This window comes from Lontra canadensis, unplaced genomic scaffold (genome assembly GCF_010015895.1).
Source record: "Lontra canadensis isolate GAN:19392208 unplaced genomic scaffold, GSC_riverotter_1.0 scaffold2, whole genome shotgun sequence".
In the NCBI taxonomy this organism is placed as follows: Eukaryota; Metazoa; Chordata; class Mammalia; order Carnivora; family Mustelidae; genus Lontra; species Lontra canadensis.
In genome coordinates this window covers 44,853,007-44,880,145 of record NW_022630996.1, presented here as the reverse complement: position 1 = coordinate 44,880,145, position 27,139 = coordinate 44,853,007, and the positions used below count along the sequence as shown (strand labels likewise).

At 34.9% G+C, this 27,139-nt stretch overlaps 1 protein-coding gene across 6 annotated transcripts in view; it reads right to left on the bottom strand.

Moving 5' to 3' along the window:
• FAM126A (family with sequence similarity 126 member A) overlaps positions 1-27,139 on the bottom strand; it is a 126,851-nt gene that overhangs the window by 16,498 nt on the left and 83,214 nt on the right. For 4 of the 6 annotated variants that reach the window (XM_032873406.1, XM_032873433.1, XM_032873415.1 and 1 more), the window contains exon 11: positions 10,631-15,492. In XM_032873406.1, coding sequence (XP_032729297.1) covers positions 14,918-15,492 — 575 coding nt within the window. In that variant the 3' untranslated portion in view covers positions 10,631-14,917. The other 2 variants (XR_004384493.1, XM_032873434.1) reach the window with 2 other exon arrangements.

Genomic DNA, 27,139 nt, shown 5'->3' with positions numbered 1-27,139 from the left:
ATCTATCTATGAAAAACCCACAGTGAAAATCAACCTCAATGGGGAAAAGCTGACAGCCTTCCCTTTGAGATCAGGAACATGACATGGATGCCCACTCTCACCACTTTTGTTCAACATAGTACTAGAAGTCCTAGCAACGGCAATCAGATAACAAAAAGAAATAAAAGGAATTCAAATTGGCAGTGAAGAAGTCAAATTCTCTCTCTTCAGAGATGACATGATACTTTATATGTAAAACCCAAAAGACTCCATCCCCAAACTGCTAGAACTCATACAGCAATTCAGTAATGTGGCAGGATACAAAATCAATGTACAGAAATCAGTTGCTTTCTTATACACTAACAATAAAAATATAGAAAGGGAAATGAGAGAACTGATTCCATTTACTATAGCACCAAGAACCATAAGATACCTGGGAATAAACCTACCCAAAGAGGTAAAGGATCTGTACTCAAGGAACTACAGAACACTCATGAAAGATATTGAAAAAGAACACAAAAAAATAGAAAAGGATTTCATGCCCTTGGATCAGAAGAATAAACATTGTTAAAATGTCTATACTGCCCAGAACAATCTATACTTTCAATGCCATCCCGATCAAAATTCCACCGGCATTTTTCAAAGTGCTAGATCTAACAATCCTAAAATTTGCATGGAACCAGAAGAGACCCTGAATCTCTAAGGAAATGTTGAAAAAGAAAACATCACGTTGCCTGATTTCAAGCTTCACTACAAAGCTGTGATCACCAAGACAGCATGGTAATTGGCACAAAAACAGACACATAGATCAGTGGAACAGATTAGAGAGTCCAGGCATGGAACCGCAACTCTATGGTCAAATAATCTTCAACAAAGCTGGAAAAAGTACCCAGTGGAAAAAAGACAGTCTCTTCAATAAATGGTGCTGGAAAATTGTGGATGGCGATGTATAGAAGAATGAAACTCGACCATTCTCTTATTACACCATACACAAAGATAAACTCAAAATGGATAAGAGACCTCAATGTGAAGCAGGAATCTATCAATATCCAAGAGGAGAACATAGACAGTAACCTCTTCAACATTGGCCACAGCAACTTCTTTCAAGACGTGTCTCCAATGACAAAGGAAACAAAAGCAAAAATGAACTTCTGGGACTTCATCAAGATCAAAAGCTTCTGCACAGCAAAGGAAACAGTCAACAAAACAAAGAGGCAACCCATGGAATGGGAGAAGATATTCGCAAATGACACTACAGACAAAGGGCTGATATCCAAGATCTATAAAGAACACCTCAAACTCAACACACACAAAACAGATAATCACGTCAAAAATGGGCAGAAGACATGAACAGACACTTCTCCACAGAAGACATACAAATGGCTAACAGACACATGAAAAAATGTTCATTGTCATTGGCTATCAGGGAGATTCAAATCAAAACCACACTGAGGTATCACCTTACACCAGTTGGCATGGCCAAAATTAACAAGACAGGAAACAACAAGTGTTGGAGAGGATGTGGAGAAAGGGGAACCTTCTTACACTGTTGGTGGGAGTGCAGTGTGGAGATTCCTTAAGAAATTAAAAATAGAGCTACCCTATGACCATTGCACTACTGGGTATTTACCCCAAAGATGTAGCAGATGTAGTAGATGTAGAGATGTAGTGAAAAGACGGGCCACCTGTACCCCAATGTTCATAGCAGCAGTGGCCACAGTTGCCAAACTGTGGAAAGAACCCTCCTACCCTTTCAATGTGGCCTCGACTCTACATTTCGCTCTGGAATTTGTTCTGTCAGTCTTCAGGGCATTCTCTAGGTTATTTACACTGATGCAATTGTTATCTTGTTGTATCTGTGAGACAAGGTAGCATAGGGTCCTCTGGAAGTCAAATTTTTGTTGTTTTAAGCTACAGAATTTTTGGTAGTTTCTTATAGCAGCTCTAAGAAATTAACACACCAACAGTGAATTATTAAGGCAAATTCTTGTTGATCTTCTGCCTCATCATTATATCCCTTATTGAGAGTGGGCTATTGAATACACCTAAAACTAATATAACACAGTATGTCAATTATACTTTAATTAAAATAAATAAATAAAAAGAAAGTGGTGGGTATCGAAGACACAAACTATTATTGAATTGTCTATTTCTCCCTTCAATTCTGCCAGTTTTTACTTCATGTATTTTGGGGTTTTGTTGTTAGTGTTGGTTTATAATTTTTATAGCTTCATGATAGATTGACAGTTTCATCATTATAAAATGACTTATTTATCTCATAACATTTTGTTGTTGTTTTAACATCTAATGGTTTGGTATTAGTATAACCATTCTAGTTTTTTTATGGTTTCTATTTGCATGGTGTATCTTTTTGGATCATCTTATTTTGAATCTTTTTGTGTCTTTGAATCTAAAAGCTGATCTTCTGTAGTCATAATGTAGTTAGAATTTTTTTTAAAAAATCAACTCTAACAATCTCCCTCTTTTGTTTAAAATGGGTTGTTTAATACATTCCCCAATCTGCTTAAGCATATATATTGAGTTTTTAATTTTAGAGTTTGCATTTTTCAATTGTAGAATTTCAAATTGATTTTTTAAAAAACAGATTCTGGTTCTCATGAAATTTTCCATCTTGACTCATTAATCAAAGCTGTTTTCAAGTCCATCTCTGATAACCCTAATAACCAGATCATCTGTGGGTCCAATTTTATTGCCTATTTTTCCTCATGGTTCTGCTGTTCGGCATCATTAAGTAATTTTTACTTAATACTAGGTATTGTATATGACACACTGTACAGTCTCTGGATGTTATTTTCCTACAGAAAGGGATCGCCCTATTCCCTGCTAGGAAGACAGTGTAGGCAGATCACATTAATCCAATCTATAATTCAGTGGATGTGAAACTAGGTTGCAATTTTATAAAGTTTAATTTACTCAGATTCTCTCCTGTTCTTACAGTGTAACTCTCAGAATTCTTAAATGAGATTCTAGGGTATGTTCTAGGGTCTTTCTTGATAGGTCCTGAAATCTGTTTTTTGCCTCTTCAATACCATGATGCAATATACATTAAAAAATCTTAGGGTGCCTGGGTGGCTCAGATGGTTAAACGTCTGCCTTTGGCTCAGATCATCTCCAGGTCCTGAGATCGAGCTCTATGTCAGGCTTCTAGCTCAGCTGAGTGTCTGCTTCTCGAACCTCACCCTCTGCCTCTCCCCATTTGTGCTGTCTCTTTCTCTCAAATGAATAAATAAAATCTTAAAAAAAAAAATCTTTACTTTGGCTTTCAGGTTTCTGCCTTTTTTTTTTTTTTAAAGTCCTTCTGCTCTGAACAATCCAAGAATTCAGAAATACCCAAGGGGAAAATCAGCAGAATGTCAGACTCACTTCTCTGAACTTTCCTGTTTTATTGGGATCTTAGGTCTCCCAAATGCTCATTGGCTAAGTGACCCTAAACTTTTTGTCTCTCCAGTCTAGTGTTCCCAGAGTTTGTTTGCATCTCTGATTCTTAGCAGTAACTTTTTTCTGGGGCTTTCTACTCAGATTTGTGTCAAAAACTGGCAATCCCATAAAGGAAGAAGTAGCTGCAGCATGTTTGCTCACCTCTCTGATTACTGTGTTGCAAATCCCCAAGAAAATTCACAAGTTCAATGATTCAGAAGAAGGACTCACAGGGCTCAGCGTATAGTCATACTTATGGGTATGGTTTAGTTTAGTGTAGCAAAGCAGTACAAAGCAAAATCAGCAAAGGGATAAAGTGCATGGGATGAAATCCGAAGGAAACCAGGCATAAGCTTCTAAGAATCCTTTCCCTATGGAATCACACAGGATGTGGTTAATTTCTCCAGTACTGAATTGTGACAACATATGTAAAATGTTGTCGACCACAGACACTCATTAGATTTATTGCCCACGGGTTTGTATTAGAAGCTGGTGATAGGCACCTTCTACTTAGCACGTATCATAATTACAGACTGCCAGAAGGAAAGTAGGTGTTCAGAATAAGCTTGCTGTTTGTATAAACAGTTTATACATAGTAAGCTACCTTATCAGTTAAAGAATGGTAGGAACATTCTCATAATCCAAGTTTTCAGATGCCAGCGACAGCCCACCCTGACAAGCAGGGCTTTGTAAGAGTAGTGTCTCGGGCCTGCTGTGTTAATTCTTTTCTGCACACCTTCTCTCTGGGATTTTTGCTCTTAGAGTCCTGTTTGTCTAAAAGTTCTTTCATGGCTTCAAACACTGGTTTTAAATAATTTAATCCATGTCACAGCTGTTATCATTGAGTTGTGCTGTGCTCCACAAGTGTCTGGCTATTTTTTCTTCTCTGCTGGAAATTTAATTTGAAAAATTATACAATTTGAGGCTTACAACGATGAAGATTTTTTCCACCATGGAGTATTCATTTGTTTATCATTCAGCACCTAAAGGATTACTTTAATCTAATTTCAGGAACCAGGATGATTTGAGGCTTCACTGAAGTCCTGTGTATGTGTGTAGGGGGGTGAGTGTATCTTCAGTTCATTTGCTCCCATGACTTAGCTGGCACTATTATTCAAGTTTTATTTTCCTCTCTTCCCAGACGTAGTAAAAACCCTGTTTGTCCCCTTAAGTGCTTCTTCTAGAATCAGCCAACAACTCCAGGTAAGAATTGGCCCTAATGCTGGTCTTGTCTTCCTAGAATTTTATATTTTAAAGATTGTTTTCAGATTATCTAGTTGTCCATGGAAATCTTGATGTTTACACTACATAGTTTGTCATTACTGGAAGTGGAATTCCTCCTCTACCTTATTTCATACACTATAAAATAAGCTCCTTAAGTGCAACATTTTGAGGAAAATCATGATGAATAGAGTGTTTAAAATTGCACACATAAGCACAGCATATAGGGAAGGCAAGTCTAAATCCAGATTCACATAGCCCATTCTATGAGGAAAAATAGCTGCCTCTTCATAAGAAAAGAGATTTAATATCATAAACCTGGAGCTAACCAACTATTTGCTCACCTTAGGGCATGACATCTCAGGATTGGTCCCCCTGCTTACTGACTGGACTCTTAGCAGAGGAAGTAACCAGGGTAGCCTTGATGAAAAGTTGATGTCTTTTCTAACTACAGGGCCATATTTTTGAAGTCCATGTATAGTCCCAATCTTCCCAGGATAGCCACTTTGTTCATAATGTGGTTGAGCAAGGACTGTGATATCAAAAAAAGATCTGTCAACACCTTCAGAATCAACTTGACCATCTAGTTATTTAGCATCTCCTTCGCAGTAGGGCCTTTGTGCAGTATTTATGTGGAAAACAATTATGCTTACCATCTGAGACAATTTTGAGAAATTCAACTATCCATTTAGCTCCCAAATTTTATCATTCATCTTCCTAGCTTAGTACTTTCATGTCCTTCACCAACTATGAGTCATAAGATGGTGTAGACCTAGAAATCTCACCTTCTGTGCAAAACAGACAAGAAATACTGCTTAGATTTATTCTCACTGTAAGGAGTTCCTTTCCTTACTGTTTTCCATACCATCATTGAGTAGGGTTATAGTACCACTTTCTGTACTGCTTGTACAATAAGGCTTCATTTTTTCTTCCTCTATGAACTGGGAAATACAGTAGTCTCTCCTATTATAAATATAGTTCATGGGCTTGCTGGCTTGCTCATTTGTTTTCTCTTTCTTTCAGACATCCCGCCTCATTAAATTCAACTTGATGGATATAAATGGATATTTAAACAAGATTCTACACTAGCGTAGAATTGAAACAGAAGAGGAATTGGTGACATGTTGATTCTTAAGATTATATATTAAGAGATTTAGAGAAGAAAATATTAGTAAAAATTATAGTATGCAGAGTAAGATAGAAGTAGAAGCATCTCAGTTAAATAAGTAAAAGTTTTAAGATAAATATACTACCAACCTTCATTAGATAGTAGTGGACCGGGGATATAAAATTTAAATATATTTGTAGCCTCTATAAAAGGAAGCAATGAAACAAGAAATGAGGATTTATTGTGTTGAAATTCGGTCTTTCCTATTTTGTTTTCTGGTGAGTATAGATATCACTCATGTACACCATAGATACACAGAAAAGAATATGATAGAAGAAAAAAATAAATTTCAAATGCTAGCCCAGAAAATCTTCATGCTATCCATTACTTTAAGTAAAATGAAACAAAACATGATGTATCATAATTTGCTTCTGAAGAAACTTTTATGCAGATACAATTTAAAGAACCAAAGTAGTCAGGTTTTACAACTTTCACGTTTATCTCTGTGTGGATGTATGGTGGAGAATCAAAGGAGTTTCCCTGACTTCTTTTGAATGGAAGAGGAACAACATAGATCTCCTATCTGCCAGCCATTTTCTGGATTGGATTCACATTCTATTTAGTAAAACAAATCTTTATTTACTACTATGTAATAGGTATTATACCAAACTAACACACAGGGCAATGGTCTTGTGTGGAAGAGAGTGTGGAAAGATAATCACAATATATTGTGATGTAGATTATATTAGAGCACTTACCAAGTAGGAACCAAGCGTGATAAAGGGGTCAAGAAGCTTCAGAAGAAATCTTATAAATTTTCAGTAGAACCATAAGAAGTCACTAAGAGACATTATCAATATGTTGTATTTATAATATTGACTTACAATCTTTGAATGGAGAGAAACAGACCTGAAACCATCAGTGTCAATATGATTTAGGTAAGACTTTAGCTCACCTGTGTCAATATGATTTAGTTGTTTATTCCAGGAAATCTTTGTCTAGGAGAGGATTGTAAACAAAGCAAACAAAAAACCAAAACAGTCCCTAATTTTTTGTTTGCTTTAAATTCCGATAGGATGAAGACAATAATTTGCTTACCTGGGCATCCAGCTCGTTCATCAAACAAGACTCCTCAAGGTCCTTGCTTACTGTGTCCACGAGTCCTAACCCATTTCATTAATGTAGTCAAATCTGATCAGTTTCCTCTCTTGACAGATATGCCTTAAACCATTTGAGCACAGATTCCCAAACCTTTAACATCTAACTTTCTGGTCCTGAGATATGGCTAAGCACATCAAGGCAGTGAACTCAGCTACTGCAGAAAGTTTTCATAGTTAGTTTTGCTTTATTAACAAGATCTCTTCAAGAAGTTTGTCCTTTCTGAAACAACCTTAAGAGTCCATTGATGGGGGACCTGGGTGGCTCAGTGGGTTAAGCCTTTGCCTTCGGCTCAGGTCATGATCTCAGGGTCCTGGGAGCATTGGGCTCCCTGCTTGGCAGGGAGCCTGCTTCCCCTCCTCTCTCTCTCTGCCTGTCTCTGCCTACTTGTGATCTTTCTGTCAAATAAATAAATAAAATATTAAGAGTCCATTGATGGATGAATGGATAAAGAAAACATATACAGCTGACTTGAACAACGCAGGGGTTAGGGATGGTGACCACCCCATGCAGCTGAAAATCCATATATCACTTTTGAATTCCCCCACATTTAGCCTACTGTGGACCACAAGTCTTATCAATAACATAAACAGTCAACACATAGTTTGTATGTTATATGTATTATGTACAATATTTTTATAATATTAGAGAAAAGAAAATATTCAGGAAATAGTAAGGAAGAAAAAATACATTTACAGCCCTGTATTTATAGACAAAAATCTGCATATAGTAGACCCATGTAGTTCAAACTTGTGTTGCTCAAGGGCCAACTGTGGTCAACAATGGATTATTATTCAGCCATAAAGAAAGAAGAGAATTTTGCCATTTGCCATAACACGGATGGACCGTGAGGACATTATGCTAGGTGAAATTAACTCAGAAGGTGGGAATGAGAGAGGGTGGCCAAAGTGGGGAAAGGGAATCAAAAGGTACAAACTTCCAGTTATAAAATAAATAAGCCCTGGGGATGTAATGTACAACATGATGACTATACTCGATAATACTCTACCACATATTTGAAAGTTGCTAACAGAGTAAATCTTAAGAGTTCTTATCACAAGAGAAGAAAAATATTGTAACTATGGTATGGTGATGTATGTTAACTAGACTTGTGATGACCATCTCTCAATATATACAAATATTTAATCATTACATTACAGATGAAACTAATATAACATTATATGTCAATTTCACCTCAATTCATTATTTTTTAAAAAGAAGTTTGTCTTTTCTAACTACAAACTACTACCAGATATACAAAAATAATCAACTCATTGCTATCAGCTACTAGGCCAAATACTAAGTTCATATAGAATTAACTAAGGAACTTGTTGGAAATATAGGTTTCCATATTTCATGTTTCACAGTGTTCCTGATTTAGGGGGATTAGCACAAGGTTCAGGAATCTCTATGTTAAAAAGCACCAGTTTTTTACCTAATGCAGGCTATATTTAGCTCATGCTTAGAAAAATAATGCTTTCCTCCATGCATACCAGCAAACATGTTTGTGCACATGTATATATTATACATACACACATATATTATATACATATTATATGTATACATATGTTTTATATATGTTATAGAAGCATATTGCTAAAATAATACTGATATTAAATGTTCCACCCACTTCTTATGGAAATAGGATCATATATATATAGATATACACACACACATGCACACAAACACATACATATAATGAATGACAATTTTTTCAGGGAACATTATATAATCTTTCTTATATAATATTATATAATCTTAAATAATCATCACATACAGATCTGCATTATATTTAATAGCTACATCATATTCCACTGTATGCATGTACTGTAATTATCGTCTTCTATTAATGATCATTTAGATTGCCTTTTTTTTTTTTTTGCTATTATAAGCAATGCTGCAATGAATACCTTCACACATTTATGCTCAAATTTCTATAGAATATAAAGAATGGAATAGATATAGAAGAATAGGATTGCTAGGTCAGAGGTATGTGCACTTTAAAATTTGATAGATCTTGCTGAACTGCTCACCAACTCAGCTGCCTTAATTGTTCTGCCAATTATCTCGGAGATTAATGTTTTCCCACATCTATACTAGTATCACTCTCTTTCATCTTTAGCTTTCTGGCAGGTAAAAAAAAAATTAATAAAATCTTAATTTGCCTTTTTTTTTTTTAAGATTTTATTTCTTTATTTGACAGACAGAGATCACAAGTAGGCAGAGAAGCAGGCAGAGAGAGAGAGAGGAGGAAGCAGGCTCCCCGCTGAGCAGAGAGCGCGATGCGGGGCGCGATGCGGGGCTCGATCCCAGGACCTTCACCTGAGGTGAAGGCAGAGGCTTTAACCCACTGAGCCACCCAGGAGCCCCTTAAGGTGGAGCCCCTTAATTTGCCTTCTTACCATGTCTTTAATATAATAGCCAGCATTCAATTTACTACTGAAACATAATTATCTAAAGTTCTACAAAACATAATTTATTTTTGGAAAACTTTTATTTTTGCATTAAAACTTAACTCTATCACCTATGAGACAGATGGGATGGTTGAATTTCATATATATGTCCACTATGTAGTATCTACTTAGTACCTCCTTTCACCAAGTAATAAAAAAGGAAAGTAAGAGCCATAATACCTGTGTTCAAGCCCTGGCTTTGCACCCAGCAGCTATGTGATCTTGGGCAAGTTGCCTGCCCTCAAAGCTTCAGTTTCCTCTTTTGTAAAATGGAGATTCTACTCATTTTATAGAATTGTTTTGAAAATTAATAAGACTATATTTTTCATTACATATATTAGCTATGTATAACCACCACCACCACCATAATAATGCATGGAAAATTAGCAAATGACTAGAATTGTTTTTAAAAGCCTTTCTTAATAATTAGAGAAATAATTATGTTGGTATAGTCAGATTCTAGGAGGTGAGTTAACTATTTATTGGGATTACTAAAGTCACTACAAGAGTGTGTATTTCATAAGGCTAATATACTGCTCACAAAACCACTGCTGTGGTTCTCTATGAATACTCTTCTAATAGTAGTTCAGGAAACATTTCCCAAATTACTTAGCTCCTTCGATTAAATGGAATTATCCAAATATATAATCAACTACATACCAGGAATTTCTTTTCAAGTTTCTAAGAGGGTCTTGTTTCTAAGCAGACACAGTAAAGCAATTCAAGTAGTACCACAGAGATTTCCTAGACCCAATAAATGAAATTCTAAAATTTTACTGTAATATAATATATTGGAGACCCTCTATTCTTGATTTTTCCCAAAACTAACATCAGCCTAATTCACTCATTCCTTAAATGTCTCAATACCTACTGTGCAAAAAGTCCTATGCTAAGAACTAGGGGCATAGAATCTCTGCACTCAAAAGATCAAGACTCATGACTCATATTAAAGATAAAAGGGCAAAGCATTGTTACCTAAATTTGCCTGTGCAAATTTATATTTTTTTGTGTATAATAAATAATGCATCAATAGCTTATGAACGATGGAGCTCATTTTCTTTTGAATGGACATCAGTGGACCTATCACACTTCCTATCCCTGGGGCAGGTAAAACAAAGCCAAAAATGAGATGTTATTATCCTATGGCTTACTCCCAAAAGTTCTCAATGGCTCAACTCACCTAAATCTTCCTCTTTTACTTTCTTCCTCCATATCATGACTTTTGCAAAAATTTATGATGATGTTTTTAATGAGTAAAATGATCTGGAAAAAATATTTTTTCAGTTTTTATTTCAATAAAACAAGAGGCAACACTGTTGTATAAAGTATTGCATATGGACAACATTTACACAAATATACAAAACTTCAAAAAACTAAACTCCAGTTTATTTCCATAGCCTTACAAAGGTAGAGAGCACATAAAAATATGCAAAGTCATAGTTTATTCTTAGGAATGTAAACTCTAGGAATACAATTAGGAACAAGTATATTTACTATGAAAAGATTAGTATCACTACATGATTAAAAGATAAGAGGTACACAAAAAACTCCATGTAAGAGGAAGCAAAGGTATGCAAAATAAGATCTTGAGTTTACTAATAGAAACTTCATATCAAGACACAGGTACTCTAGAACTCTACTATTAAAAAACACAAAAACATCTTCCAAAATGTTCACTGCTAGTCTTTTTAGATACATACAAGTTACAAAGTACAGAGGACAATGTATTTATGTTCTGATAAAGAATTTAACAAAATTAAACAAATGTGAACAATCAAAGTATTTAGTATAATTTTACTAAGCAACTATTCTAAAAGTATAAATTCATGCTAATTAAAGAAATAGAGAGTTTTTATTTTTCATACAAAGATTGGGAATACACTATTATACATTAATTTCTATCTACAATGATTAATTTATGTACCCATCAAATTCTTCTTCTCTTTAATGGCTTTTTAAAAAACATTTTCTCATTCACCTTATTTATCATAAAGATTCCTTGATGTGTGCTTCCCTTTAATAAAGTATAAATTTATTGTGCCTATAGACTCAAATTTTAAACAGCCTTATTTTAAATATTTGTTTAAAATTATGTCTCAGAGTACACTTTTTCTCTATAATTTAAATGTAAAGGTTTTAGTATTTTAATTATATTCTTCCAAAACAGGAAAAAATCCCTTAGAACTGAGATCATTTTTATCTATTTTGGTTTAAAAAATATATTCCCCTTTAATTCAACTTTTTGTTTTTATGTGAGTAATGTTTGCTAAGCAATTGCTTCATAATTGAAAAGGGCAATGAAACATTGCTTATTCAAAACAAACTGTGTCATCATTTAAGGACTCAGGATTTCTAACCTTCAAGCCTACAGAGCTGCCTTAAAAAGTTCCACAGTGGTGTACAAGGGATTCCATGGTGCTCACTTGTCCTGGGTCCTCTTGGAAAGTCTACTTTGTTTCTCTCCCCCACTTCATTCCAAAGGCAAATGCTGGGACCCAGCTTCATCAGAATATCTCAGGTAAGTTGGGTTTTGAAGAGGGAGAGGTTGGAAGATGTTCAAGAACCTCTAAGGGCTTAAAATTTGGAATGGAACTACAATTTCTGTTCAGATCCTTTGAAGTATTGGGTACAAGGACCCATTTGGGCAGAATCCTTCTTGTGGTAAAGGGTATTATTCTGGATATGCAGGAGACCTGTGACCAAATGGTTACATCAGGATCTTAATGAGAAAACAACCTACAAATGTGACTCCAACTCAATCTGAAAAGATGAGTAGGAAGAGAGCAATAGGGATCACCGTAATTGTTACCAAAGTTAGCATTATCCAATATTTATAATTTTTATAAAAATTTTCAAATGTATAATCCTTATTTGAAACAGTATCAAAAGTACTATAAATAATTTTACTATATTAACATAACTTCACACCCTGGAAAATCAACTGGTGCAAATAATTTGAAGCATAAATTCAGATCCACTCCACTGAGTAAGCCTTCAGAGTTTTTAAAAGAATATATGCATGCAGATTTGTTGTGCATTGTATAAAAGGATGGTACCCCTTTCATACGTAAAATTGTGGCATCTCCAGCGCTGATTCCAATTACAGTTAACAAGAAAAATACAAAATGTTATATTTTTATTGTAAAAATAAATGAAAATCATTAGAAATTTAGAATTAGAGGATTAATAAGTGTTATGGACACTATAAAAAAATTCATCAGCTGTTAAAAACAATGAAGATTATAATATTTAGTATCTAACATATTTGATCTAGAGTTGTGAGACCACTGAGAACTCTAAATACTAGGTAAGTAATTTGGTAAATTAGTATTGGTAAATAAAGGTAAGACTTTAATGTGAACAAAAATCACTTGAGGATCTTGTTCAAATGCAGGTTTGATTCAGCAGATCAAAGGCGGCTCCGAAATTCTACATTTTTAACAAGATGCCTAGTGATGCCAATGCTATGTACTGGTCCTCAGACTACAGGAGTAGCAATAATCTAGAATAATACCAAAATGAAGATCCATTATATCAGCTGATGATTAAAATCTAATCTCTCATTTGTGCCAGCTGTTTCCTCAAACTTTTTCTACAAGTTTCCTAAGCACCTTAACTTGCTTAAAATGCTAATCTTCTAAAGTAGTTCTTAAGACTATTAATACTATTAGTTGCTACATGCCTAGGGGAAATTCTTTGTTAAAGAATTATAAAAAGACAATAGGAAATTCACAGTGACATTTTAAAATATTTTAAATTGTACACAGGATTCCCTTTAAATTAATACAATATCAACTTTTACTGTCTGGTTGTCTTTTTTTTTCCTACTACAATTTATGCTAATAAATCTAATTCCATTTCTGTTACTGGAACTAAAAAACTCAAATTCACTTATATTAAAAACCATACTCTATTCAGAGTTAATGAATGAAAACTAGTTCATGCTTTTTGAAGAATTAAATTTAAAATGGTAGCCAAAGCAGTTAACAGTCAAAACTGCATTCATAGTGTATGCTTTAACACTCCTCAAGACATATGAATTTCTCACATTTGAGTGCTGCATAAGTAGGTACAAAAGGAAAACCAGTATGTTCTGTGTGACCAGAGCGAGGGACTGCAAATAAGGAAACCACTATGTATATACTAACACTGAAAGACACAAAGAGGGGACTGCTCCCCAGGCCTTCCTTCTCAGTCAACTTACTCTCATCCTCAGCCTTGCTTTCTCTCTCTCCCTCTGAATTATTAGTTAAGGATACTTGATTTACAGGGAACCTCAACCATAGTCAAAACAACTACCACTAGCAAACACCAAATTTTACATCTACCTAGAGGTCACATAGTTCTCCATAGCTACATACAAGTTTGTTTAGCTTCTGCCATACTGCCTTTTAATTTTTATTTTTCAATTGGGGGCAACTACATTGATTATTCTATCATAAAAAGAATATTTAAAATAGGCCTATTCAGAAAAAAAGTTTTAAATTTTTCACATTTTATAATTCTAAATTTAAGACCACAAACATAAATAACCAAAATTAGTTAATATATAAATGTCCTTTGTCCATATTTCTCTATATTTTCTTTCACAATATTTTATAGACAAAAAAATTACCTAATATCCTTCAGTTGCAGACAAATAATTCAGTATTATATGGTTGACACTGGTATCTTGAGACCTGCGTTGCACGATTTACATTGATTTCCAGGAAGTCTTCAATGATGTGTTCTTTGAATTATGGGAAACCAAACTATCTAGGTTTCCAAAGTCAAGCAGCAGGATAAGTGAGCTTCATAGCCTATTACATTTTAGGAATTGAAGGGGGTTTTCACCTGCTAAATCCAGATCAAATACTTCAAGACAACACATCTCCTAGCAATCTGATTTTTGATATAAAATGTTCCATAGATAACAACAGAAATCCCTCTACGCAGGCCCTGGAATTATAGTCTAGGTGCCGAGTTAATAGGCATTTTCCAGTGCTTTATATCAAGGATTCTACTAATCTCAAAGATAATCTGATTACAAACATTTTTATCAGGCACTTTTCATACACATCATTTTTGTTTTCTCATGTGCCTGTTTTTCAGACTGCCACGCTGCACGTCAGCTGGAGACTTCAGGAGCTGCACCTCTGCCTCCTTTCAGAAACAGTTCCCATACATGGAGATTCCCTTTGACTCTGAAGGTCAAACATACAACTACCAAAGTAGGAATTATTTAAAAAAAAGAACTCATAACCTCTCATGAGATGTAATCAATCTGATCAGACAATCTGCCAAAATGTATTGTTAAACTGACAATCTTAGAGCAACAGAAACAAATAAGAAAGAAAAAAAGGACTCAAATCAAGGGGGAAAATACACCCAAGAAATAACAAAACCATATTTCAACTTGTTGCAACCTACATATTATTCCCTTCATAAAGTCAAGGTAGCCTTCAGAATTTAAGCCATCAGGGCTCCTGTCTGGAATAGGGATGACAGACCCTGGGCACTTTCATAAAGAAGCAAAGTTGTCCCTCTAGGTTCGCTGGTTAGGTGAGAAAACGATTACTAATTAATCTGTGGACAGAGTAATGCTAATACTAGGAGGTCTCTGCTGACCTGATTGATGCTTCATTGGAAGTTCAGTCCTTTCAGAAACATAAATAAGCTTTTCTTCTTGGAGACTACACGCAGAAAACCTATTGGCATCTGTCCCAGGCCCACAGCCAACAGCAGATGATGGGTTATGTGGGACTGTGACACCACTGACTTGTTCAAAGGATTTACTGAAAACAGTTGCGGCAGTCTTAGCCAAACCATGGCTACAAGGTTTAGGCAGAGATTGGCTGGTAGTTAACGTCAGTCTCTTCAGAGAGAGAAGCTCAAGATTCTCACTCTGGGCTCTCTGAGTTTGTTTTCGGGCAAAGTGATCTTTGCAAGACTCCCCTGGAGTTTCTTTTTCTTTTCCTCCAGCTTTGCTTCCTGCTGACCGCCTCTGAGTCTTTCCTACACTTGTCTTGTTACTAGAATTGTTACTACTGTTTGATAAACCCGACTGGCTGGTACTAGACGCAGCCCTGGAATAAAATCCCTCGTCAACTTCAGATATCTCCATCAGTTCTTCTTGACCTGTTAATTCTGCATTTCCTAAACAAAGAAATAACAAAGATTAATTAATATTAAGTATTTTAAATAATTCTTGTTTCATGATTGATACCAAATCAATGATATTTTAAACTTTAGCATAATTACATAAAGCAACAGATTATAGACCAAAATTAAAGGATAAATCAAAACATTCTATAAAATAGAAAAAATAGTTCATTGTAACTAAGTAAGAATAATTTAGAGTGTATTAAACAAAAAGCATGCCATGAACCACCCCCCCGCAACCCGTGTTTTTAGGAAGAGTTCTCTTACTATTCATGCAAAAGATCAGAAATAATTAGGAAAAATACCACACAGAAAAACCAGGGGTAAACTCTCCCCCAGTAGCAAAGCTTTTACTAAGTAACTTTAAAAAAATGGTATAAAGATATTTTAAATATTTTTTAAAGGTTGCATATTACATTCTAGATTATTTTACTTAGATTAAAAAAATAGAACATATATATCACAAGCTCAAACTTGCTAAAATTCTATATACATTATCGTTCAAATCAAGGATGGCAAAAATGCAAAGATAAGAAAATAATTTCAGATCTCAAAACATAAGCAGAAAATTATTTTGGAAGTAATTTTCTGCCTTAGTTTTCATAACAATTTACTCAGAGAAAATATAGGTATGACCATTCCAAAGAGCATTAGATCATTGAGAAATTGTGGTGCATAATTCATGCATTCTGATTATTAGATGACATGCAAATTTTTTGTGACTGTGCAACTGTGGCTTAAGACATGCAGCAGTGGCCCTTTGCCATGAGATACCTTAGAGGGCAGCTAGAAAGTGCTCTGCTAAAACTGCACTCTGCCAGGTGAGTTTATTCCATCCTCCATCATTTTTCTTACAGATTTTTGCCTCCTGATCTCTGGCAAGCTTTTGCTCTCAGTTCTAGGATCTGTGGCTGTTTCCTGCACACCCTGTATATGCTGAGCATCAATCTCTCCTAGTGTTCTGCCTTTTTCCCCATTCCCGGTTCTCTCTCCGGCCACATTTGTGACACTAATCTCAGGAATGACAAGGATGCCCAATTCAGTAGTATCATTACTGTTGTCAGGTTGCTCTAGAATTGAAGATGATAAGACAAAATGATGGCTGAAAACAAAACAAAATAAAAATGCAAAACAAGAAAAACAAAAGATCCAAAACAAAAACTGGATGACTGAATGTTATGAATTAAGCCAAATATCTGCACTGTAGACATTTTCATAGTTTACATTGCTCTGACAACACTGGAGACGGTAGGGAGGTATTCTTTAATTTTAAATGACAATGAAAAAACTCACAGAGCATCAATTCATGTTCTGCATTTTTTCACACACATATTTGACATGGACCATGAAACAGAAATTTTTTTGCAAATCAAAACAGAATTTCTATTGTTTTTAAGATAACATTGTGGCCATTTGAACTTAGGTCAAACCTTGGGCAAATGTTCCAGGATGTACAGCCAAAAATCTAACTCCTGTCAACAGTAGGAACCAAGACACTTAGGAACTCTCCTTGTACACTTATAATTCGATTTTTTTATTAGATTATACTGAGGCTGGCTTAATGAAGTACCATCTTGGAAAAATGATTATTCACTCATAATATCACAGTTAGTAATGCTGCAAGCATAGTTTTTATCTCACACACCAATCATTGTGTATATTAGGAAATATTAATGCAGCTGTGACACAATTAAATAGTCTATTCCTTCAGATTCATAATCATACCATAAATTTAGGCCAGCTTATAACAGTTTATTACTAAACTGGAGAAAAATAAAAATGGACTTGGAAAACAATTTGGCTGTTGGTCTTTTATTCTGAAAGCAGCTATTATAATCAAAACAAAGGAATGAAACTCCTAACTAGTTAATACTTGTAGATATTTTACTCTGTATCTTAAGTCACAAAGCATGGTTTTATTTAAAATTATCAAGGAACTATCTGTAATAAATGGGAAAAATAACATAAATACATCTACCATGGGTCAGTAATGAAAATTAAAGTTCAAAACAACATAAGACTATGTAAAACAGTATACGTCTCAAAAAATGTAGAACACAAATCTGCTTGACAGACATTACCTACTACTTTCAAGTGTTTCTTATGATAGGATTATCAAGCTCTCATTCGTGGTGCTAAGCATGTGAAACAGTAATAGGTAGCAAAAGAACAAAGGCCAGAGCCACATATTCCTAAAGCTTTGCTACACATTGGTATCACCTGGGAACCTTGAAGAACTACTGATACCTGGCTCTCACCCTAGACATTCTGATTTAATTAGTATGAGGTATGACCTAGACATCGGGATTTTTAAAAGCTCCCAGTGACTAATGTGCAGCAAAGTTTGGGAACCACTGCTCTATTCAAATTCTTTCAACTTTTGAAAACTTAAAGCAAAAGTTATTATGAATGCCCTGGGTACTCCATACCTAGCAGCAATATGCACTTCAGGAGGCCCTGAAAGCTTCACATTGCCCTGGGCTGGTCGGTCAATGTGCTGGTACAGTAATTTCCCATTTACTTAGTGCTTCATAAACTTTTGACCGAAGGTTCTTTAAGTGAAATGTTTACTTCCTAAACAGGCCAAAGGATGTTGATTCGGTGGTATCACCTCTAATAGAGGTTTAATGAAATTCAAAAGCTCTAACAAAGCCGACTTCCCCTTGCTAACAGATGTCTTCAGAGTGAGGGCAAGTAAATATCTAACTGAGATAAAATGCCAGAGGCTGCTGGAACTGAGAGTAAAATCACCACCGCATTGCTGGGTGACAAGCAAGCCTTGTCCCTTTACCTACAGAAGCAGTTTCAAAAAAGATCTATTAGAAGAGACCATCCAGTCCAAAAAAAATTATAAGCTGTGGAAATTATCCACACATAGCAAAGCCAAAGAACATAAAAGGTAAGCATAGATGGCCTAATAGAATAGAAAGCAACACTACTTACACTGAATGGTACTAAACAGTTTTTTTTAAAAGCATTCATATATATTCTTAAATTACATTCTCTGAAGTAAGCAATTTAACTCCCATTTACAGACAAGGAAACTGAAGTTCAGAAAGAGTTAACAACTATTCAGTGGGTGAACTAAACAGCAAAATCTTTTGACTTCAAATGTCCATTCTAACACATTACAAAGTCAAACTCTTCAATTCATTAAAGTCCTTTGAGTTAAATATACTCTGACATCCTTCCATTAGGTTTAACTTATTTGCTTAGATGCGTGGTCTTTTCATAGAAAGCAAATAATTTATTGTGGCTGAATAGAGAGCAAGAGCAGATAAAGGTCTCCAAGAAAACTTAAACAGATCAATAACTCTCAAGGTTAGTATTTTTTATTTTTTTTTTAATTAGGTTTAGCTTTTAAAAGACACCATTGAAAATTATTAATTTAAAATAGTGTTGCAGTGATGAAAATTTTTCAAGAAAATGACAAGAGGAATATTCTATAAAGTAGCACTAGGCAATGGGATTTGCCAGTCACATGTACTGGGATATTAGTCAACATCTGCAGCCCCCAAAACAATGATATTAAATTTTTTAAAAATTATTAAAATAAATGGCAAGTAGAAAAATGAGATTGTGTTTCTTTCCTCAAGCACAAATTTTTGAGTAATTTGTATATGTTATCACTCGAAAGTGGTAAAAATGGCAAGATTTTAAGCTATTAAGGTAAATTTATAAAAAGAAAACATGATTCTGTATAGAGCTAGAAAGAACGAATATAATTCTCTGGAAAATTACAGAATAAAGGTAACTATATAACTCAAACATTTGTTACATGATCTTGGTTTCTATTATTTCTTCAACTTCTTCCCCTATATATGACCCAATCTCCCTGCACACACCTTCTTACTGGTCTTGCTATTCCCTAGGACTAGAATGCTCTTCCCCACATAGCTACCTACATGGCTCACCTTCTTACTTCTTTCAGTTTTTTTCTCAAAAATGTCCCTCTCAGTGAAACCTTCTCTGATCATCCCCCATCAAGTTTCCATATCCTCAATATTTCATAAATTCCTGGGGCACCTGGGTGGCTCAGTGGGTTAAGCCTCTGCCTTCAGCTCAGGTCATGGTCTCAGGGTCCTGGGATCGAGCCCCGTATCAGGCTCTCTGCTCACTGGGGAGCCTGCTTCCTTCTCTCTCTCTATGCCTGCCTCTCTGCCTACTTGTGATCTCTGTCAAATATATAAATAAAATCTTTTAAAAATATATTTCATAAATTCCCTTCTCTACCTTGTTTCTTCTTAGCACTTATCACTCTCTAAACTACAATTATTTCTCTATCTTGTCCACTGGATGTGTAAGTTCCACAAGAGCATGGATTTTTTGGCCATTTTTGCATACCTAATATCTGAAAAAGTTGTTTGCATAGAGTAGGTGCCCAACAAATATTTATCTGATAAAGTAAATGAATTTCCTGTTACATGGTAAAATTATTAAAATAAATGAAGGTGAGAAAACATGGAGAAGACATGAGAAAGGTAATCTGGGAATGTGTTACTTGACAAGGTAAAAAGGAAAAAATAATATAGAGCTTATGCTAATAATAATTTTTAGATGGCAGAGAAAATAAAGTCTCTTTGTTTTGGAAAAGTAAAGTACCCATCTCTACATGCAGGTTTCATAAAATGCTTAATAATGCCATATATATATATAATGCTTAATAATGCCATATATATGTTTAAATCTACAGTTCTTTTATTTTGCTATCCTCTGGATAACATAGCTAAGGAGAAAAAGTTAATCTTTCTTTAAGAAAATTATAGAGGAGGGGAGCCTGGGTGGCTCAGTGGGTTAAGCCTCCGTGTTCAGCTCAGGTCATGATCTCAGGGTCCTGGGATTGAGCCCCCATATTGGGCTCTCTGCTCAGTGGGGAGCCTGCTTCCCCCTTCTCTCTCTGCCTGTCTCTGTGCCTCCTTGTGATCTCTCTCTCTCTGTCAAATAAACAAATAAAATCTTTTTTTAAAAAGAAAATTATAGAGGAGATATTATAAGGGAATATAAATAGAAAATAGAACCTGTTCAAAACCCTTGAACTTAAATATATGCAAGAGATGTCATGGTTGTTCTATACCTATAAAAAACAATACTTACATTTGACTTCAAACAATTCGAAAAGTTCAAAAAAGATCCAAAGAGAAACGTCTCAGAGAGTATTTTATTTGTGTGACCTCTATAAACAGGTAACCTTCTCTCCACACAGAGAAATTAGGAGAGTTAAAGAATACTTTTTTAATAGACATTTCCAAATTTGTTCTCAAAGGTACTCAAATCATTTCTCCCTATAAAATTTCTTCTGGCTTTGAGAAAAAAAAAAAAGGTAAAACAAATTGCAAATATCATTAAAACTCACCATGAAAAGTTATGATTTCCCTCATATGTAATTTTATAATCCCAGTTATCTGTTCTATTACATCACTCATGAAACTCCTTATTCTAGCTATAGTTTTTTTTTTTCTTTTTATGGCTACCTTATTTACTAAAAGTGAAACTTAATATAGGAATAATTTATTTATTCATAGAATTTACATAGCTCTGAGCTCAGACTCTTTGGTAAATCTAAAGGAATAAATTATGATACAAGGTACTTAAAAATTCCTTTATGAAATTAATAAAATAAGCCAAAGCTTTAAAAAATTAATCTAATCCTTAAATGTCTGCATCATACAATTCTGACATTATGAAAAGTATTTGAGTAAACTCTAAAAGAAAAGTGATACACATTCCTTTACAATTTATAAGATATAAATATTTAAAATGTCATAATATATCTGAACAACTTCATACCTTTTAATCCAGTCAGTTTATGTTTATAACTTATCCTATTCAGTGGAAGAAAAATGCTATCTATATTCATTAAGCTATTCATTGCAGTGTTATCTATAATAGCAAAAAGTTAGAAATAAATTATTTGGCATATTAAGGAAATGGTTAAACAATGGAATATCAACTCAATGTGGTACTACATAGCCTTTAAAACAACTGGACTTACTAGGAGAATTTAGGAAAATGTTTAACAACATTAACCGAAAAAAAAAAAAAATTTTCAAGTAGAGTACATGTATGAAAAATAGATACACATATGGGTAAAACATATAAAATGATAATTCTTTAAGTACTGGGATTATAAGTGAATATCCCTCTACCCAGTTTACTATCATGTTTGTTACAGTGTTTTTCAAAAAAAAGAAGGAACTGCTCAGTCTATATTATAAATTTCTTTATCATTCATTCCCTCACTCATGCATTTAACTCCTATTTATTGAGCACCTATTATATGCCAGGTAGTGTTTTAGGTGCTTGGGGATACAACTGCCAACCAGACAGACATAGAACCTGCCCTCATGGAGCTTACACAGCAGTATGGAAATTAAGGAAACAACAAAATTTCAGACCGTGCAAAATGCAATGAAGGAAATAAGTATAATGGGAAAGAGTAAGAAGCATGGTAAGGGAAAAGTCTACTTTAGATGGGTAGTCTGGGGAGACCTCTTTGAGGAAGGGACATTTGAGCTGCGATCTGAATGATGATAAAGTACTGGCTACACGATGATGTGGAAGAAGACAGTCCACGCTGCCACTTTCTCATCATTCAAATCTCAGCTTAATTATCTCAAGTTGCTAGGAAAAGCCCCTAAAATGGAAATGGCTCAGTATGTTGAAGGTTAGAAGGAAAGGTGAGAGAGGTCTTCAAGGGGGGTAAAAGCGATAGGCAAGATATCTTATCACTAGGGCCACCTATGCCAAAGTATGGCGCTTGGCTTTTGCTCTGATTGCAATGGGCAGCCAACAACAGGTACACAAACTGTGTGTATTTTATTAGCATTTCTTAGCAACAGAAGTCATATTTGTGTAACACAAAATATTGAGCATGAAGTGTGTCCTGGGTTGGAAAAAAACAACAGCACTCTAAACAATCTATAGCCTGGGCCAGTAATTTGCAAGGCAGATTAGAGGAAATCAGAGCTGCCACAGAAACACAAAGTAAGGACCCCCCAAAGTTAAAGGACTGCACTCTGAGCAAGGACATTAACAAACACTAGGACTGAGAAACACAAGTCCTGAAGCCAGAAGTAGACTTTCCAAGTAAGAAAATAGCAACCTGGGCACAAAGAAAAACACAGTATGGACTAGAATGTTTTATTTATAAAACATATTGGTTAGGAGCTATTCCCAGTTTCCTTAAGTAAAGATCAGTCAAGTCTTTAGCATTTGTTGTATATATAAAAAACGAAACAGTTCTTACTGAGGTGGATTCAGTCACTTTCAACAACTTCTTTCGTCATCTTTACTAAGTCTCAAGTTAAAAAAAGAGGGGGGGGGCATGCCTGGGTGGCTCAGTGGGTTAACCTCTGCCTTAGGCTCAGGCCATGATCTCAGGGTCCTGGGACTGAGCCCCGCATCGGGCCCTCGGCTCAATGGGGAGCCTTCTTCCCCCTCTCTCTCTGCCTGCCTCTCTGCCTACTTGTGATCTCGCTCTCTGTCAAACAAATAAATAAAATCTTAAAAAAAAAAAACAAAAAACGTTGATATTTACAACATACGGATGCTGCTGGACCTGCTGGCATCCTTCACGATGATTAAAGATCTTCACAGCCAGAAAGACCAAAAACAGGTAAGCAATAGCTATTACAAAACTATCTACAAAAGCTTATTTCTTCTTCTGGGTGCAACATGTAACAAATGCTCCTACAAAGGTGGTAGCTGGGGAGTAGGAGAAAGGGTAGTGCTCAATGATAAGTAACAATAAATAATAAATAATAAATTCCTTAACCATAGCAAAAACTCTTTAATATAAGTTCTTCTTAATAAAAAATGTAGAACACAATAATTTATAAATAAGTGTTTTTGTCTCATAGGATCAATAATTCGGAAATATTTTGCTTCTCTATGTAGAAAAGTATTTTACCTAGAAATAAACTTAGTTTTTTGTTTTGTTTTATTTTCTTCTAAAGTTGGCTAAGCCAGGATTCTGAGACTTTCCTCTTTAGTTTAATGTTTAAATGTATCAATTGGACAATGTGATATTTTAGCTCTGGTTAATATGTCCTTTTTCTTTGAGTCATCTATTATTTCCTATTTTATTTTGTCCTCCATGATTATAAAGTTCCATATCAGGAGTGCCCATTAAAATTCATGCAATGCTAACTTTGGTCAGAAACAAATGCTTATTTTTGGTCCAAATGTTTTACCATCTATATTGGGAAAGGAAAATTTGTTCCTCAAATACCATTTTAGAATCTGAAAATAATGGAGCTTCTCAAAATGATACTAAAAACATTTAAACATTTTTATAAAACTGCCAAATATTTTTTCTAAATTTCCTTAACAAGTAAGACAACTTTTAAAATAAAAACCTAAGTATTATACATTTCTATTTGCAGATGTGAAATTCCAATAGCCAACTCTTAAAAGTTCACCACATTTGAGTTTTAAAATTATGATTTCTGTGTTTTTCAAAATGCTTTTATAACTATCAGCAATTTTGTTTCTCAACTTAATAGTTTTCTCAGTAAGTCATAAAATCAGATTTGCAAAATAAATGTTCCATCTCAAGACTTATGACATTCAACCTACCCAAAGAGGTAAAGGATCTGTACTCGAGGAACTACAGAACACTCATGGAAGAAATTGAAAAAGGCACAAAAAGATGGAAAAGGATTTCATGCCCTTGGATCAGAAGAATAAACATTGTTAAAATGTCTATACTGCCCAGAACAATCTATACTTTCAATGCCATCCCGATCAAAATTCCACCGGCATTTTTCAAAGTGCTAGATCTAACAATCCTAAAATTTGCATGGAACCAGAAGAGACCCTGAATCTCTAAGGAAATGTTGAAAAAGAAAACATCACGTTGCCTGATTTCAAGCTTCACTACAAAGCTGTGATCACCAAGACAGCATGGTAATTGGCACAAAAACAGACACATAGATCAGTGGAACAGATTAGAGAGTTCAGGCATGGAACCGCAACTCTATGGTCAAATAATCTTCAACAAAGCTGGAAAAAGTACCCAGTGGAAAAAAGACAGTCTCTTCAATAAATGGTGCTGGAAAATTGTGGATGGCGATGTATAGAAGAATGAAACTCGACCATTCTCTTATTACACCATACACAAAGATAAACTCAAAATGGATAAGAGACCTCAATGTGAAGCAGGAATCTATCAATATCCAAGAGGAGAACATAGACAGTAACCTCTTCAACATTGGCCACAGCAACTTCTTTCAAGACGTGTCTCCAATGACAAAGGAAACAAAAGCAAAAATGAACTTCTGGGACTTCATCAAGATCAAAAGCTTCTGCACAGCAAAGGAAACAGTCAACAAAACAAAGAGGCAACCCATGGAATGGGAGAAGATATTCGCAAATGACACTACAGACAAAGGGCTGATATCCAAGATCTATAAAGAACACCTCAAACTCAACACACACAAAACAGATAATCACGTCAAAAATGGGCAGAAGACATGAACAGACACTTCTCCACAGAAGACATACAAATGGCTAACAGACACATGAAAAAATGTTCATTGTCATTGGCTATCAGGGAGATTCAAATCAAAACCACACTGAGGTATCACCTTACACCAGTTGGCATGGCCAAAATTAACAAGACAGGAAACAACATGTGTTGGAGGGGATGTGGAGAAAGGGGAACCTTCTTACACTGTTGGTGAGAGTGCAAGTTGGTGCAGTCACTTTGGAAAAAAGTATGGAGATTCCTTAAAAAATTAAAAATAGAGCTTCCCTATGACCCTGCAATTGCACTACTGGATATTTACCCCAAAGATACAGATGTAGTGATAAGAAGGGCCATCTGTACCCCAGTGTTTATAGCAGCAATGGCCACAATCACCAAACCGTGGAAAGAGCCAAGATGCCCTTCAACAGATGAATGGATAAAGAAGATATGGCCCAGGGGTGCCTGGGTGGCTCTGTGGGTTAAGCCTCTGCCTTTGGCTCAGGTCCTGTTCTCAGGGTCCTGGGATCAAGCCCCACCTCAGGCTCTCTGCTCAGCGGAGAGCCTGCTTCCCCTCTCTCTCTCTGCCTGCCTCTCTGCCTATTTTTTATCTCTCTCTCTCTCTGTCAAATAAATAAAAAATCTTAAAAAAAAAAAAAAAGAAGATATGGTCCATATATACAATGGAACATCACACCTCCATCAGAAAGGATGAATACCCAATTTTTATATCAACATGGACTGGACTGGAGGATATTATGCTGAGTGAAATAAGTCAAGCAGAGAAAGTCAATTATCATATGGTTTCACTTATTTGTGAAGTATAAGGAATAACATGGAGGACATTAGGAGAAGGAAGGGAAATGTAAATTGGGGGAAATCGGACGGGGAAATGAACCGTGAGAAATTGTGGACTCTGAGAAACAAACTGAGGGTTTTGGAGCTGGGAGGTAGGGGGACAGGTGAGCCTGGTGCTGAATATTAAGGAGGGCACGTATTGCATGGAGCACTATGTGTGGTGCATAAACAATGAATTTTGGAACATTGAAAAAATTAAATTAAATTTTTTAAAAAAGGGCTATAGGTGAAATGGTGGATGATGAAGATAGCTTTTAGAAGTAACATTTAAGAATGACTATAGAACTGAAGCATAATTGTAGAGAAATACTTTGTTTTCCTTTAAGCTATTTCTGTTTATTTTTAAAAGGAAATGTTTAATAGAACTACATTTTTGTTATTAATTTTAAAAAATTAATAAATTATCTCATTATTTTATCTTCTTTTTCTTATTAGAAATTTCATCTTGATTCTTGTTATGGTCATAATTTACTCATTCCTCCCTTAACTTAATGCTTTTAAAATATTTATTCTATTGTTATCCTTTCATAGTTGCATTTTACCTTCAAATTATGACTTCTAAATAGCCTTCAATCTCTAGGTGGTCTGAAAATCTAGGTTTAAAAAAATTATACGCTAAGTGAAACATGGTATGCTTAAAATAGTTAGTAATATATAAATAAAACTACTATCTCTGAAATTGTGATCCTTAAAAGTCAAAAGCAGCAGTTATACACTATAATTTCATTTTCCATTTGTATTGGCATGAAATCATAAAGTCATTACACTTTTCTCAGAAATTTATACTCAAGTTTAAAAAGTTTGAAGACACACCATTAAGTTAAGCCATGTCAGTACAATCTTAAGATAATCAAGTGAGAAGTAGGGAAAATTAGGCAAACATACTAATTGTCAAACTGTCTCTCTAAATTAGTATCTCAGTAGAAACCAAATTTTCTTTAAAAGCCACCCTCTTTAGTTGATATGAGCATACACTGTCTGGTTCAAATTAAAATTACAGGGCTTTGCAAATGTAACTCTGGTACATAGTGTTAATAGTGGAGAAGGATATATGTGTGTATTGGGAGGGTGAGGTCAGAAGGTATATGAGTATTGTACTTTACATTCAATTTTGCTGTGAGCCTAAAACTGCTCTAAAAAATAAATCTACTATCATTATTATATAATAAATACAGGGCCAAGCAATTAAACTGGTCAAAATATAATCCTAGAAATCTGGGCTGTTATTCAATAGTAATAAGACCATGGCAAGGAATGCATGTTCTGAAATGTGTGGAAGTGTTAAAGCTAATAATTTTTTTACTTTCCAAAAGAATA